General features: G+C 37.3%; 1 protein-coding gene across 1 annotated transcript in view; it reads left to right on the top strand.

Annotated features, from left to right (window-relative positions):
* Positions 1-13,762, top strand: part of ELP4 (elongator acetyltransferase complex subunit 4) — a 140,795-nt gene extending 127,033 nt beyond the window's left edge. The window contains exon 10 of the mRNA XM_059848361.1: positions 13,207-13,762. Within this exon, the coding sequence (XP_059704344.1) occupies positions 13,207-13,338 (132 nt within the window). The 3' untranslated portion in view covers positions 13,339-13,762. The remainder of the gene's footprint in view (positions 1-13,206) is intronic.
* The last annotated feature ends 3,258 nt before the right edge of the window (positions 13,763-17,020 follow it).

The following is a 17,020-nucleotide window of genomic DNA, read 5'->3' as shown; positions in this document are numbered from 1 at the left end:
CCAGTGCTGTAGCTGTTCCCCCTGGCAAGTTCCAGCTGCATTCAAAATACTCAAATAAGATGGTCTGATAAGGTTGCCTTGTCTCTTAGGTTTTTACTTCTTTATAGGAAGAAAGGTTTAAATGGTATTTTGGAGAAATAATTACGCAGGGAGTACAAAAATATATTTCTTACTGGTGTTTCTTCCCTCCCTGCAACCTGTTTTCATGCTATGGGTCAGGACTTAACAGCTCTCAAGAGTGTCTGGCTGAATAGTGGCAGGCTTCTGAATCTCAAATCAAGTGCTCTTCAAAGCACCTTACTTCACTTGAGATAAAAACTAGAGGCAGGTTTTTTTCTATCTGGCCTATTCATCAAGTATAATCTACTGAATTGTTGACATTTCTAAACACTAAAGGGATTTTAAAGATCTTATTGCTCTAAAGAGACTTACTTGTAGTACAGAATAGAGGAGTGAAATGAAAAAAATACTGACACATGAAAAGTACAAAACAAAATAACTGAAAGCTGAAAGCAAATAGCTGTAATTTGACATATAGTTTCTTTACAAAACACATTTTTGATGTAGGGATCTGCTCAAATGTTCAACCCTCCCCCTAACTTTCTGATAAATAGCAATGTTTATTTTAATCAAAATTAGTCACAGAAGTCTTGCATTTAACGTGATACCAGTTTCTGTCATTCATATTTAATATATTTGTTTTCATTCACACTGAGACCTACTGTCTGAAACAGAGTTGTTTAAAAAGAAATTAGTGTGACCTGTCTTTTAACCTTTCCCCTTCTCATTCTGTGTTTAAAGTTCCTTAAAAGCATGAGTTTCCCAAAGGGTGGGCAGAATGTCTGCTTGCTCACCAGTGCAACTTTTCTTTCCTTTTAATAAGTAATATCAACCACTGAATAAAAACACGAGTTTTTGTAGCAAAAACGGGTTGAGCCAATATTACAGAGATGAAATTACACTTCAGGGGTTTCTGAAGTCCAAAGATTATTTGGAAGTAACATGACAAAAGGCTTTGTTACCTGGAGTTTTAGAGTGTAGCTCTGAGTCACGGGGGATTAGTGCTGCAGAGATATTAGAATATGAATTATGTAATGTCTGCATCCTTACCTGGGAGTTACAGGAACTGCACATAATTCAGTGGCAGTTTCAGGATAGCAGAAATACCTTTTTTTTTTTCCTCTTCTGGCCTGCTTTTTGCCATAGCATGAAGTATCTCCCCTTGGCATTTGCCACTACAGAGCTGAAGTTTCTAGCTCGTGAAAACCTGCGAAAATAAACTGGTCATCTGTTTGTAAATGTGCAGAGTTTTGTAAACCAGCAATACATTTATCTTTCTAAATGATCCTTGCTTTTAAAACAGAGGTTAGTAGCAGTAGTTTGCACTTCCATGGCCCTTTTTCACTTCTCTCTCGCTGTTTTAAAGTGATTGAATAATTTGTGTTCCTCCACACGTAATAATCCTGCAAAGCAGACCCAGAAAAATACCTGTAGCAAAGAAGAGCTTGTCCATGCATGAAAAGCAAAATAATGGAAAAAAAAAAAAAAAGATAAGAAGCTCCAGAAAATTAGCCTGCTTCAAAAAGCCATTAAATTGTTCCCATCCCTGAAGCTTTACAAATGTGATAATTGTTGTGTTCTGGTGGTGCAATATGTTTCTGCACCAAGCTGAGGAGCAAGCCCTCGTGTCTGGAGGAGGGAGCAGGGCTGAGGAACAGGGGCAGGGAATCCTCCCTGTGGGCAGCCTGTGCTCCAGGTCTGAATGCCCAGAAATGCTTCCCAGCCCTGCTGGGCTGCCTAGCAAGGGAAAACTTCTCATTCCAGCTGACTTTCAAAAGTAAATACACAGCACAGGGCTGTTCCTGCTATAAAACAATAACCCCCCCAGCCCTCCCCAGCTAACATTTGCTTTTCTAGTTGGTAAACCATCATTAAAATGCACTTGCAATGGAGACTTGCCAGTGTGGGTTAGCTGTCTTGGAGCAGAACCTTTCTGTGAAGTGTTTCTGTGAACTGGGTGATTTTATCAAGAGGCAGAATATATCTGATCAGTTTTTTGGTGCAGGTGCACAAGGGTGCTAATGAGTTTTCTGAAACGTGACAGGAGCTGAGACAGAAGCCTGGCAAATTGCAGTGAACTTCACCACATAGTTTTGGATGCAAACTGAAATCTTTGCTGAGGTTTTCAATTTAGCTGAAATTTTCGAGGGTGGCAGTAACACTGTAATCCTGGAACAGATGCCTCTGCTCTGAATGCTGTTTCTCCCTCCTCCCCACATCCACAGCTTTTGTTTGTACACACAGTGCCTCAAACACTCCTCAGGCTTCCCAGAAGAGAGCCTCAAGTTGTTGTAGAGCATCGTGGGCATCACCAGCAGCTCTGGAAGGCTTCCAGTGAACCATCTGTGGTGTGATAGGAAATCTGTGCTCCGTGGCAGGCTGCAATGCCATTCAGAGAGGGAGCAGACACACTGCAGGCCCTGATTCAGTGAGAAGCTTCCCAGAGTTGTGGGACTGAATTCCTCCCCTTGACCTTTTAGACTGGGAGGTAAGAATTTGGTTTGAGGGAGTCACTCAGGTTTCCTGAATAATCAGCAGCTATGGACAAGCACTTGCAGGGAGGATCCATCCCAGCCTGGTTTATAATGTGGGTTAGGCTGAGTGGCTGACTTGTAGACAGCTGCAATTAGGTTGAATGAATCCATCAGGGAAGAGGATGTGACATGAACATCAGCATCCACCCGGGCTGTCCTGAGAGCCCTGGAATTACCCAGCCCTGCATCACTGCTCTTACGTAAGCCCAGGGAGGAGATATTCAGCAAAAAGAACCCATCCACAGCAGAAATGCCCTTGCTTTGGACACAGATGGTAGCATCAGACTCATGAACTACTGCTGGAATTTAGAGCAGTATTTCCTTTCAGGATTTAGAAATATATTCCAATCTCAACAATATATCCTCAGTCTCATGCCTAGATTTTATAACTAGATGATATTAACTCCTGGCCTCCATCTTTGCCTTTCTTCACTCCATCTTTTCTTCAGCCCTTTGTCACTTTATTTCTTTCCCCTTGGCTGTGCTCTTTCACTCACCTTTCTGAACATTACTTTTTGAGTTAGTTTTTAAGGGAAAAAAATCCTTTAATAAAGCATTAATACAGTATTTATGTATCATTACATTTTTCCTTCTGCCTTGATATTTTGCTGTTTTCCTTTTTACCTGTTTTGTGCATTCAGACCATAAACTCTTCAAAACAGAGACATTCTTTCCATTTGTGCCTGATAAGAGCTGTATCAATATCACTAAAGTGTGCTGTGTGAGTATTTAGTCCAGTATTCTTGTGAGATTACCACAGGTTTCTCTGAATTTTGAATCAGACAAGCAGTTGAACCCATGCAGTCCTTGGGCAGCCTATAACCATTCCTGATGGATCCAGCCCTTTTTATAAGCTTCTTCATGATCCAGAGACTGCAGCTAGAGCATAAAGGACCTGTATTTTTATCTTCCACTTGAGTCTCTTCACATGTAACAAATCCACGTGTTGGAATTTTTCTTTGGAATGAGTTTGTTTGTACAGTTATACTTTCCTTTCCTGACACTGAAAATAATGACTGGAGCTGCACATCCATAAACCCACCCATCTCTACCCAGTCTGGAACTGGAACATCTTCAGCCCCCCAAAATACCCCAGGGATGCATTTTTACACAAACGTGTACAGAATTGTATTGTATTGGTGCAAGCAAATATCTCTGAACTACAGCCAGTGTTATAAAACCAAGCTTTAAACTCAGACTCAGGAATCCAGATTTCTGGTCAAAAAACAGAAACAGGACCATGTGGCACATCCAAACAAATCAGCAGAGCTTGAATTGAATTCTCCTGGATATTATCATATCCCTTCTGTAAAGCAGATACACTGAAAAATGGATCAGTGTTCTGAAATGTTAAATGGATTTTTGCAAAATCTGTCATTAAAGGAAGTAGGTTTATTAATGGCTTTTAATTTTGGCATGTGTCCTTAGTAATGCTGTTCAAGCAATCTATTGGAAATCCACAATAAAACATCACTGTTCTGTAAATGAAGTGAAAGTCAGAATCGCCCTGGTTTTATTTTACATTTTCTAAGTGGGGGGAAATGGGAGTTTTAGAATTGTGCTCAAATGTTCTCAGTAGTACATCTATCCTTTAGCAGACAGGCTTTTACAGGTAGAAGTTTATTTCTAAGTTATTCTTACTAGAAGTCTTCTCACAGCACCTGGTGTTAGCAATAGATGGCTTGGGTTGTGCTGCAGCTTTAAAAACAAAAGAAATAAGACTTGCATATGGTAGATGTTATTTTAACATGAGTTTTAACATGGGTTGATATGGTTGTTTCTTATAAGCCAAACACAGTTATCTAAAATGTAGAAAAAATTTAGAATGCTCTTTCTAAAAGTCAAGTCTTTTTATCTTTAAGGCCAGTTTGGAACATGTAGAAATGCAATTTTAGAAAATGTAGTTTAGAAAATTCCTGCGATCTAAAAATGGTGATGTAGTGTCAGTGAATATAGCAGAACAGGAAGAAGCTGAGTTCATGTCCATTATACAGAAAAATAGTTACCAACTGGTTTATCTCCTGAATTTGTTAAAATACTGAGCCCATTGTAACATGAGCCTAAAAGATTCATAGTGGATGGTGTGACGGTGTTCGCAGGGGTCCCAGGATGAGGGAAGAGATGAGAAAGTTGACTCCATGTTTCAGAAGGCTGATTTATTATTTTATTATATATATTATGTTAAAAACGATACTAAAAGAATAGAAGAAAGGATTTCATCAGAAGGCTGGCTAAGAATTGAAAAGGAATGAATAACAAAAGTTTGTCTCTGACCAAGACAGTCTGGACAGCTGGACTGTGATTGGCCATTAATTAGAAACAACCAGATGAGACCAATCCCAGACCCACCTGTTGCATTCCACAGCAGCAGATAATCATTGTTTGCATTTTGTTCCTGAGGCCTCTCATCTCCTCAGGAGGAAAACAATCCTAAGGAAAGGATTTTTCATAAAACATGTTGGTGACAGGATGGTTTAAGAGTTTGTGTAAGACTGAAGTGCCCCTATGAGAGATTAGTTTGGCTCCATTCTCTCCACAAAATAAATGTTGTTGATTGTGAGACCCCATCATTATTTGTGAGCCAAATTTGACAGCAGCCATATGATTTCTGCTTGACACAGGCCTAGGCCAGTTGGAATGACTTTTCTGTTCCTTGCTGAGAGAGCTGTTGATGTCTTCAGTGGCCAAGTGCTTATTGTTTAGTCATTGAGAAGTGAACTTCTATTAACTCAGCAGTTATTACTGTGTGGCAGTAATGAAATTGTTGTATATTTTCATTACAATGTTTTGGTATGTAAGTAATTACAAAGTTATGTCAATGTAAGTGATATGTCACTCCATGTCCTAGAAAAGAGGATTAATTTCATCAGAATACAGATATCTGGTGCCCCTCAACTTGTGAGCTTGTGAGAGAAGAAGCCAAAACTTGTAGTAACCTCCATATCAAATATCTGAGAAAAACCTTTCTCTCTAGAAGAAATTTAGAGAAAAACCTTTCTCTCTAAGAGAGAAAAACCTTTCTCTCTAAGTGAGAAAAACCTTTCTCTCTAGAAGAAATTTAGTCTTGTACCTGCACATCTTTGTGTTTGCATTAAGCCCAAAGTAGAAATTACTACTGCTAATTAAAAGTTAGGTGATAATAAATAAACACAAAGGGGAAAAACATCATGCAAAACATCTCTCCTGTGGGGGCTTTATGGGATGGGGAGAGTTCTGCTTCAAAGAGAAGTAGGATGCAAAGCTCCCCAACTAAGAGTCTGCATCTTTCATTTTCCCAGCATTCCTAAAATTCTTCTCCCCACCCCCCTCTTCCCCCTGAACCAAATCCCTTCAGCTTTGGTGACTTCAGTCTTCATGGAGTTGTAGCAAATGGAAGTAGAAGGGATCTGGAGAGGTCATTAACCCATCTCCCTGCCCCAAGGCAGGGCTGCAGCCACACTAGACTAATAAGCTGCTTTTTTTCTTTTTTCTTTTTTTTTTTTTTTTTTTTTTTTGGTCAAAGATCCAACTAAATGAATTGTAAAGATTTTTGGGAAGTTTGGGCCCAGCTGTTAAAGCTTTGTGTTACTCTGAACCAAGCCACAAGGTTGACTTCAGTGAAATTACTTCAATATGAATCAAATTAAGGACAAACTATCACCTCATTTTTAATGAGATTCAGTGATTTTGCAATTTTGGGTTTTTTTTTTTTTGTTACAGTATTACACTTAATATAGGTATGAAAATATAATAATGATTTTTGGAGTAATATACAGAATTACTTGGAGTTTAGATTTGTGCCAATACACATATATCTGCTTATCACATTGTTGCTAAAAGATTGTTGCTTAAAGCATTTTACAGAATATTGTGATTTTTGTAGCCCTCCCTAAAACAATCCCCTTGATAAAGTAAGATACACTGGCAAAACCACTTGCTCGTATTTTTGTATTGTTGGAATTTTTTTTATGATAAATATCATTTAATAAATAATATTTAAAATAAAATTACATTAATAATAGTAATGACTGAAATTAATCACATAAATATTATTTAATAAATAATATTTATTTAATAAATTTATATTTAAATTATCATTTTGAAATAAATATCGAATAATAAATAATATTTAATTAATAAATAAACCAAACATAGCAGCCCACTGGAAGTTCCTGGAATAGCCATGATGTGGATCTTTGCATCCCAGAAAACCATCAGTGAGTATTTGGTCCTCTGTGCTGGGACTGGACTCACTGTTCCCCTTCTGAGCTTTCCTTTGCCATCATCTCATCTTCCACTTCTGCCTTTTTTTTTTCCCCCTGTTGAGAACAAATAAAGTAATTAGAAGTTTTCTTCAGGCAGAGGGAGGAGCAGACACAAAGTATGTCATAAGTTTTGTCTAAACTGTTTTCCTTAGGTAATGCATGCCCTGAAGCTGTGTGCTTAGCTGGCTTCAGTGTAATTGTTCCTAGCCTGCAAAGCCTTCCTGAGTGCCCAGAACAGCACCACAACTCCCACCAAGCCCCTTCCCCAGCTGTGCCCTGCTCCATCTTCTCCTTTTTCTGCAGCCACTGAATGAAAATTAGGAGTCTGATTCTGAGGATCCCGAGTTTAAACCTTGCTGACAGCCTCTGTGGGTGAAAATATTGTGTGATCATGTGATTGAACACACTGTAACAGTGCAGATACACAATTAACTTTGCACAAAGGAAGTTTACTCCAGCCTTCCTGAGTATTTCACTGATAAACTTTCCTTTCCTTTGATAAACTGATAAATACCCTAGTATTTCATTGATAAACTTTCATTTGATAAACTGATAAATACCCAAGTATTTCACTGATAAACTTTCCATTGATAAACTGACAGATACCCTAGTATTTCACTGATAACTTTCCTTTAATAAACTGATAAATAATCTAGTATTTCATTGATAAATTTTCCTTTCCTTTGATAGAATGATAAATACCCTAGTATTTAATTGATAAACTTTCCTTTCCTTTGATAAACTGATAAATACCCTAGTGTTGTACTGATGAACTTTCCTTTGATAAATTGATAAATACCCTAGTATTTCACTTTCCTTTTCCTTCCTTTCTCAGAAGTTATCCCAAGGAGGGTGATTACAGGATCCTATTTGCACTTGCACATTTACTTTGGCCACATTATGACCATTTTGCCTTAAAATACTGTTGCCCTCCCAGCTTGCTCTTTGCTACAGAAAGTTTTGTGGTTCTGGAATATTTTAGTAAACTGTTAAATTATTTAAACTAATTTTATGTCCAGCATTTACACCATGGATGGGGTTTTGCTGCCCTGTGAAAACCCACCTGTTTGGCACATTCAGTGCATAAAAATTGACTCTTCTGCAGGTGCTTGCCTGCTTTTAGGAGCAGGGGAGCTGTGCCCACATTTTGGCCTGGGGAGAGGGGCAGGAAGCAGGAATGGGAAGGGCACATCCAGAATGGATGAGGAGGAGAACAAACCAGAGGTTGGTTAAACATTCTGGAAAAGCAAGTTCTAATGGCCTCAGATTGTTTCTGAAATTGGGAGATACCTTTTGCCATGTTTTTTATGTGCTTCAATGCCATGCCTCTGAAATGGAGGTGACTTTGCTGCCTTCTCTCCCAAAAATATATTAGGAAAATAACACAGTTGGTATTTGTGAACACAAGGAAGGGGAGCCTGGAGCTGAGTTTGAACCCAGGGGCTGGAAACAGAGGCAGGAGAAATGCAGGAATGTCAGGGACAGGAATGAAGAGCTTCGGCGCAGAAAGCTGAGACTGGAGACTGCAGATAACCAGAGGAGGGACATTTTTGGCATGCAAAGCAGTTGTGGGATGGACAGCCTGGGCAAGGATTGGGATTACCAATGTGAGCAAAATCATCCTGATTCTTACCAAGCTGATCAGAGAAAGAGAGCTTAAAGGGATGGGGCTCGGAGCCTCAGAAATAGCAGAGAAGTCTTCCCAGCAGAAAACATTTTGTGTTTAACTGGGGCTTTAAATTGGATTGTTCCTCTGTGGTCAGCAAATATCTGTGAAAATGGGGTGCTGGTATTCCAGAAGGATCAGCCTGCTCACACCATCACTTACTGCCTTAGCTCAAGTGACCAAAATGTCCCTCTTGGTACCAAAAATAAGGGCCAGTTGCTTAACCTGTAGATGTCTGTATAGTGCCATGCAATGAATTTCCTCTTTACTTGTGGCTTAACATTTAGAATCTTTTAATCTTTTGAAATGGTGTTAATATATTAGGAATATTTTCAGCTCTGTGTTTGGGCACACACAGAAAACTTCTCCACACAGAAAACTTCTCCACGCAGAAAACATAAGAAATGGTATTTTGAAATAAGCTGTGCAGGCTTTGTTCACAGGGAACATGTGTGTGTCCAGTGACTCTGATCTTAATGACAATCTTGTCATATTCGACAATATTCAGCTGTTTTCAAAGGACTCTGGTGTGGTTTGTTGTTCAGAATAGGATTAATGTGGTATAGGCAGTGAAATGTGCTTCCTGGAGAACCAGCAATTCTTTAATAATGTTTGAAAGTTGGGATTGTAGAGGGATGGATTGTAGAGGGAAGGATTGCAGGAGGAATGGTGTCATAATTAAAACATGGAAGGTATGGTGTGTGTCTCTGCCAATACCACTGAACTGCTGTGTGGTCTTGTTGCTTCAACACAGCATTTTTGTTTCAATACTTTTATTTTGAATCTCTTGCTTTCTGAGTGCCTGTCTTGGGGATTCTTGAAGAAATTCTAAGCACCCAGCTTCAAATGAAGTTAGCATTTGAACATGTGGAATTCTGTAAAATGCTAAACATTCTGGAAAAGCAAGTCCTAACTGCCAGAGATTCTGTTTCTGAAATTAACAGATAGCTTTTGCTCTGTGTTTTATGCACCTCAATTCCCTGCCTCCAAAATGGAGGTAACTTTGCTGCCTTCTCTCCCAAGAATATTAGGAAAAATAACACAATTGGTATTTGTGAAGCATTCAAGTGCTACATACTGACATGTGCTATTGAAAAGCCATTCTGTCTGCAGAACAAGGCTGGAATAGTGTACAATAAATGTGTCAGAAGAGCTCAGAGTAAACAGTGACAAGAAAATAAAATCCTGGCTAGCCAGTCAGGAAAGGAATAGCCAGCCCTCAATGAGCACTGTGCACCCTCTTCACTGAAGAAGATGGGGAAGGAGAGAATAAGGGCTGTATAATGAAATTCTGTATCACAACAAATACATCTGTGAAAGCCTAACTCACTTCCAACACCCAATCCAAGGATCTTGAATTTCTTACTTTTCCTGTCTAAATCTTTGTAAATTTGTAGACATTCTTCTATTTTCTGAAATAGACAGGATTATAGTTGTGTGTGTATATATATATATATGTGTGTGTGTGTGTGTGTGTGTGTGTGTGTGTGTGCATATATATATATATGTATGTATGTATGTATGTATGTATGTATGTATATACTACTATATAATATATACTATTATAGTGGTATATATTCTAAAAGTATATATTTATTTATTTACATTTCTTTTTATTTAAAATATAGTAGCATATATTCTAAAATACTTTATTTATTTTAGAATGAATATTAGCAAACTAACACAGCATTGACATAAAAGATTGGTTTTTTTGTTTTCTGACCACACTTTAAGGTCCAGGGCGGTATGTAAATAGACAGAATTATAGAAGTATATATTTTTAAAGTATATAAATATATATATATAAAAATATATATTTTTTTATATATACACTATTATAGTAGTATATATTCTAAAAGTGTGTATATATACATATATATATAATTTTATGTATATAATTTATATATATAAAAATATATATAACAATTACATATATTGTGTATATATTATATATATAATTATATCCTATATTATATATATAATTATATCCATTATATATATTATAATAATGATACATATATACACTATTATAGTAGTATATATTCTAATATATATAAAATTTAATAATTATACATATATAATAATTACATATATTGTATCTATTGTATATATAATTATATCCATTATAAATATTATAATAATGGTACATATATACACTATTATAGTAGTATATATTCTAAAAGTATAGCTATATATGTACTACATATATAGATATACTATTATAGTGGTATATATTCTAAAAGTAAATATATATATAAAATTATATATAATTGCATTTATTGTAGATATTATGTACATAATTATATCCATTATATATATTATAATAATGGTGTATATATATATATAGACTATTATAGTAGTATATATTCTAAAATTATATCTTTATTTATATTTAAAATATTTGAGTATATATTCTAAAATAATATCTTTATTTTAAAGATAAAGATATTATTTATTTTTAAAATAAATTTGATATGATTTATTTTTAAAATAAATATAACAAATGAACACAGCATTGACATGAAAGTTTTTTTTTGTTTTCTGATCCCACTTTGAAGTCCAGGGCAGTGTGGCAGGGCTTGCAGTGGTTCCCTGTCTGTGATATTTAGTCAGGGATATTTAGTCCCTGAGTGAGATGAGTTTGCTGGGTCTTGGTTCTGTTTGCTCCCGATCACAGAGATGCCAGCAGGGACTGGGAGAAGGTTGGATTCCTTCACTTATCTCTCCAGCTCCCACACCCCCCTGCCCATAGCAAAGTACTGTGCAGTTTTTTAGAAAGAAAATGTGACTGAGAGATCTGCCAAGTGCTCCCCTGTACTTCCCAGCTTCTCCTTCTCTGCTTTTTTTTGTGCTTCCATCCCCTCCATCCAAGTGGTGCCTTGGCTTTGCCCAGCACACCTTTTGCTCAGCAGCCAGAGGAGAAAGGCTCGTGCCCTGTGTGTGATGTGTTGAGGCAGAACTGAGGCATCATCAGCCACAGCCAGATTTAACCTGCCTTGAAGTAAGGGGAGAGCTGTGGGTGAAGGAATCTCTGCCACAGCACTGGTTTAAGGCAGCTAAAATTCAGAGCTGCAGTTGCTCTGTGTGGTGTTTACAGGTGTGTGGGTTGTGCTTCACAGGCAAAATGCTGTCAGTAAATACACACCTCTCTCCTATTCCAGCACTGGGCTATGGCTCCTCACCCTGCACACAGCCTTTCCTGCTCCTCATGCATTACTTTCTGCATTTCCTTCCCTTGGAGAAAATAACAGCACAGTTCTTCTCCCAGTGCTGCCCACAGCCAGGAGTGGCCAGTGGTGGGAAGCCCTTGGGGGCATCTCTCAAGTTAGAGCCAGCAAGGAATTCTGCAGTCAGCTCACAGAAAATGCAAAGATTTCCTATGCTTCTTAATCTAATTCTTATGTTACAGAAGTGTTGAAGAAAGGGAAGCTGTGTTTAGGTGTGATAAAAGCAAAAATGGGGCAAAGCTGAGAATAAGGATAATCCACAGAGCCTCCTAATTCAGTTTTGCAGCCACTGCTGTTCTCCTTTTCCCTTCAGAAGTGTGTGCATTTTAAAGGAACCACCCAGTTTAGCCTTTGCCTACTAAATCTTTCAAGAAATATGCTCCTTCCATGGTACCAGTTTCATAAATTATTGCACTGTGCAGAAGATGCCCAACAGTCTCATCTGACCCAGCTTGGGTCCAAAAGCAAGCCAGTCATTAAGCGAGTAAAGCCTCAGTTTTACATTATTTTCACCTCACTTTACAAAAGCTAAATGGTAATGTCATGTCTTTTTTACATCTCCCTCAGAGGGAGGGTGGAAATATTTTTGTCACAGTTGAAAAATAAGGTTTATTGTGCTAGGACCATGTGCTTGTGGGCAGCCATATGACCTCTGTCTCTGTTTCCCCTTCTGTAAACTGGATTTAATGTTCCTACAACTCACTGGGGAGGGCAGGCTTTGATTAACATGTATGATTGCCTTCTACAAATGCAGCTACTGTCACTGCTGGGTTTTATTAGCCACTATCAGTAGAATATGAGGAGGAAACATGTAGCAGAATAAAGTGCAACCAGGGTGAGCCCTCTGCATCTTCTGACCATCATATAATTTATTTTCAGACTCTTGTCACCGTGTGTGTGTATTTAAAATAAAACTCTACTTACACTGCATAGAAATCAAATAATCTGCTATAGAAATCAAATAATCTGGTGTAGAGGTTGACATGCAGATGAAACACTGGTTTTTAAAGGGAAAATGCTTATAGATGTATTTAAATACCTTGAGCAAATTTGTATTTTGTTTAGGAAATTTTCATAAGGAAAAAAATCTGTTCCAATTTGCAGAATCCAATATATTGAAAACACAAACCTGATCTTTACAGAAACTGTGACGCACAGTCAAGAAAGCAGCAATGAAATTTAAAACGTTGTGCCTTTAATATGTCAAATACAAATTCTTTCTATCGTTCCTGTTGTGTTGAGGTTTTCAAAATGTAAGTATTTGGAACATGAGAGGAATATTATGGTAGATAAGTCTTTTTCTCTCTAGAAGAGCATCGGGGAAGTGCTTTATTTGTGGGAGCAAGCGTGGATCAGTCAGGGAAAAGACAGCATTTCCAAGTGCGCCATGCAAAACGAATTCATCTCTTTTTTTCTCTCCATGTTTTTCTCTCTTTCCTCCCTCTCTCTCCCCTCCTGAAACCCTCCTGCCACAGCGGCTGCATTTGCCTCCAGACTTGTCAGACACAGTGAGCCGCGCGAGCAAACAGGATCTGGCAGGATCCGCCAAACTGCTGAGCTCAGGATGTGGCGCCATGGCCATCGGCAAGAAGCACCTGGACTTCTAGTGATTTCTGCTTAGCAGCCTCACTCACATTCAGCTGACACTCTCATTAGGAGTGTTAATGACTTATATAAATATTTTTCTTAATGATTTGACCCAGCAGTCTTTAAAAATACGTGTTGTCATATGATGCCTTCCTTTTTTTTTTTTTTTTTTTTTTTTGTGTGTTCTCTTTCTTTGTACTAAATTTGGTCTCGTTTGGGTTTTGCTTTTTGTTTGATCTTCTATTCTGTTGGGTCCTGCCGTTGTTCTGCTCCATTGGAAACAGGTAGTATTTTGTTCCTTTACTTAAAATACAAAAATTGCAATTACCCTTTCAATTATTTTTTTTAACATTAAAAATAAAGGGATGTTTTTCCCAAAAGAATTTTTTATATATAATATTTTGTATGAATAATGGCTTTATTGAAATAAAGGAATGGAGCTAAGCAATTTGTTGTCATGTGTTATTCAAACAGCAAACTACACATTTGTAAAAACATGCATTTCTGTCTTAAATTTAAGGAAATCCCCACCTAATTTTATTAAATATGTAATAATAAATTTATAATGCATAAGATAGTTTTTATTCTAATAGGCCAGTAATTGAGGATGGGGGTGTTTAAATCAGATTATGTTATAGATAATTACTTTGCCTTATGGCTTACTACATGGTTTAAAATGCACTTAAATGGAATTTCCTAACCAGAGAGAAAAGAATTGATTTCCTTATGTAGTTCAAAACAGTAATCCTAAACAATTGAAGTCAGCACTATGAAATTATGTCAACAGACATAATTCAAGATGGAAATTCAAACCGACAGCTACATTAATGCTGGGAAACCAGAAGAGTGCATTGGAGCTGGGGGAAGGATGTCACAGAGAGCTGGTCTAAAGCAGGGCAGAATACACAAGTAATTCAGCCTTTTGTACCCTCAGATATACAATTTGTGAACTCCTAACTGTTCTCTATGTATCCCTGTGTCTCCCTCATCAAACAAAGGAACAGTGAAGCAAAGCTGACCTGGGAATTAGAGTGGTTTGCATTCTTTCTTCTGAGGCTGACTTCCATTTTGAAAGGTAATATCTTCTTCTCTGCAGAACTTCCAAGCCACCCAGCTGTAAGATTGCATTACAGTTTCAAAATTTAGTCTTTATTATAGTGTATTACATGGCTGGAGTGAAATTGAGTCTTCAAAGAACATGTTAATAGGATGCAATAATGATAAGATATTTTGATGGGTTTGGAAAACCAAGATTTGGGAAGTGGTTTGCCTTTTTTTTTTTTTTTTTTTTTTCCCTCTGCAATCCAGGTTCTTCTTTATTTTTTTCTTGACAACGCTGTGTAAAACAAAGACCTAGCTTTTAAAACTGTCTAACTAATATGATGAATGTCAATCACTTAAAAAACTCCACTGTAGCATAAACACATACTGTATACAGCTTTTATTCTGAATTAGAATAATTGAATCAATGACAGTGATTTGCCAGGATGTCAAATCTATCCATCATATCTTGTCACTACCAGTTTATTTTTTGTGATCAAAATCAAAAAGACTACTATTTTGTCATCAGCTATTTCATTAGTAGTAACAATCAGGTTTTCTCTTCTATATTTTTTAGATATGCCTGTTATATTTTTTATTTCTAAAGACACAAATCCTTTTTAAATCTTTTCAAAATAAAGTTTCAGAACTGAACTGTCAGTTTAGTGAAGAAAAAAGACATCTGCTTTCCCATGCCAACATATTTAAAATATTATCATTGATGTCTCAAACATTTTTTCTCTTTTTGTATTATGTGTAACACTGAATGGAAGTTCTCATTAGATACATAATTGTGCCTTTTGAAAGCGTGAAATAATTTAAAATACTTAGGATAAAGTGATTTTTAACAAAGGTGAAGTTTTACATTGTACGTCTTTTTAATGTAAATAACACAAAACACACTTTATATTCTTTGTAGAATATAAAGTCACAAGGCATATAAATTGCTGCCAACATATTTAAATAGGTCATTGATTTAACATACAGAGGAGAAAATATCATTAAAGTCACAGTCCCATTTCTAGCTGAGATATTACCTGATCATTCTAGTGTCCATCCCACGTGTGCATCTGCAAGGCTCCAGTTTCCAAAACTTCAGCAGGGTAATATTAAAGCTGACAAACAGTTTGAGTAATAAAAGGAACTTCTTCTACAAACCTGCATTAGTTTGGGTTTTTTCTGAGTCACTGAATGTGCTTTGTAAAGTGTTAGAGAATGCAGTCTTGTTTACCCAAGGCAAAGACATGGATTGTTGGAAGATTTTTAGTTTTAGAAAGATGGGGTGACTGAGAGGTGTTTTAAAAGATTTTATCCTATTATTAGTCTCATAGAAGGGTGAGCTATAAGAGATGTAATCTAGTTTAATCTCTCTCTTCACAATGCCATCTCTATTCTGAAGTCTTCTTAAGTTAATACATTTTATCTCAGTATTTATATACAGATATACAAAACCATATAAACTTCCAATCAACTTTTAAAAATCTTTTGCAAGTCCATTTCTCACAGTGGAGCAAAATTTCTCTTCTTTTCCTCCAAAATCTCCTCTGTCAGTTACAACTACACATGACAGTGACTTGGCTAATCCAGCAAGCTGAGAGGTGAGACAGAGCTTTGGGTGTGCTGCCTGATAGCAGGTGGAGAGAGGGTAGATTTGGGGGAGATATGGGGTAGATAGAGGGTAAATATGGGGTAGATAGAGGGTAGATAAAGTGTAGATAGTGGGTCAATAAAGTGTGGATAGAGTGTGGGTAAAATGCAGATTTCAGTCACTGTGCCAGCAGCAGTTTTGACTTGGGAATCCAGAGAAATGTCCACCTGGTGATTTTCTGTGCCTTTTCCCCTTGAGCACTCTGTGCCTGTCAAGCTCCTGTGTACAAACCATCCCTTTCAGTTCTGTTTTCCCTTGACTTGGAGGCAAATATTTCACCAAGGGGAGTAGCTCAGGTAATCGAAGAATGGGCACAGCCTCCTCTGCCAGGCTGTGGCAATGTGCTCCCAGCTCCTTTTGGCATCTCCAGAGGCCCCTTGCTGGCTTGGAGGGAAATCTGTGCCATCCTCACTCCTGCTCAGAGATTGCAGAATGAAGGGGTTTTGTTTATTGCAGGGGTTTTTTTAAGCAGAACTTCCTACTTTTTAGCAGGCTACAAACTGAAACCACCAAACTCAGCAGGGAAACAATGAATTCATCCCAGTGAAGACATTCCCAATTCAGCACAAGAACCTGATCTTTACAGAAATTGTGACACACAGTCAAGAAAGCAGTAATGAAATTTAAAACGTTGTGCCTTTAATATGTCAAATAAGAATTCTTTCTATAATTCCTGTTGTGTTGAGGTTTTCAAAATATAAGTGTTTGGAACATGAGAAGAATATTATCGTAGGGAAGTCTTTTTCTCTGTTTGTAAAGACATTTCAAAAGCAATTTCCAGGGTGCAGAGCTGAATTCAATTTTGTGTAACAGTAGCTACAAGCATCTGGGAATGGGCATTCAACTACTCCAGATTTGATACCTTTGTGGTAGTACACAACTGGTTTAATATTGAAATTTAATATCAAGTAGTGATGCTGTTCCAAACACAGCTTTTGGAAAAGTGCAAAAGCCTTAAATAATAAAATAACCTTTTACCATGCCAGTGTTGGAAGGTGAGCTGCTAATCAAGT

This window comes from Haemorhous mexicanus, chromosome 6 (genome assembly GCF_027477595.1).
Source record: "Haemorhous mexicanus isolate bHaeMex1 chromosome 6, bHaeMex1.pri, whole genome shotgun sequence".
Classification (NCBI taxonomy): Eukaryota; Metazoa; Chordata; class Aves; order Passeriformes; family Fringillidae; genus Haemorhous; species Haemorhous mexicanus.
This window is presented reverse-complemented; position numbering and strand designations above follow the sequence as displayed.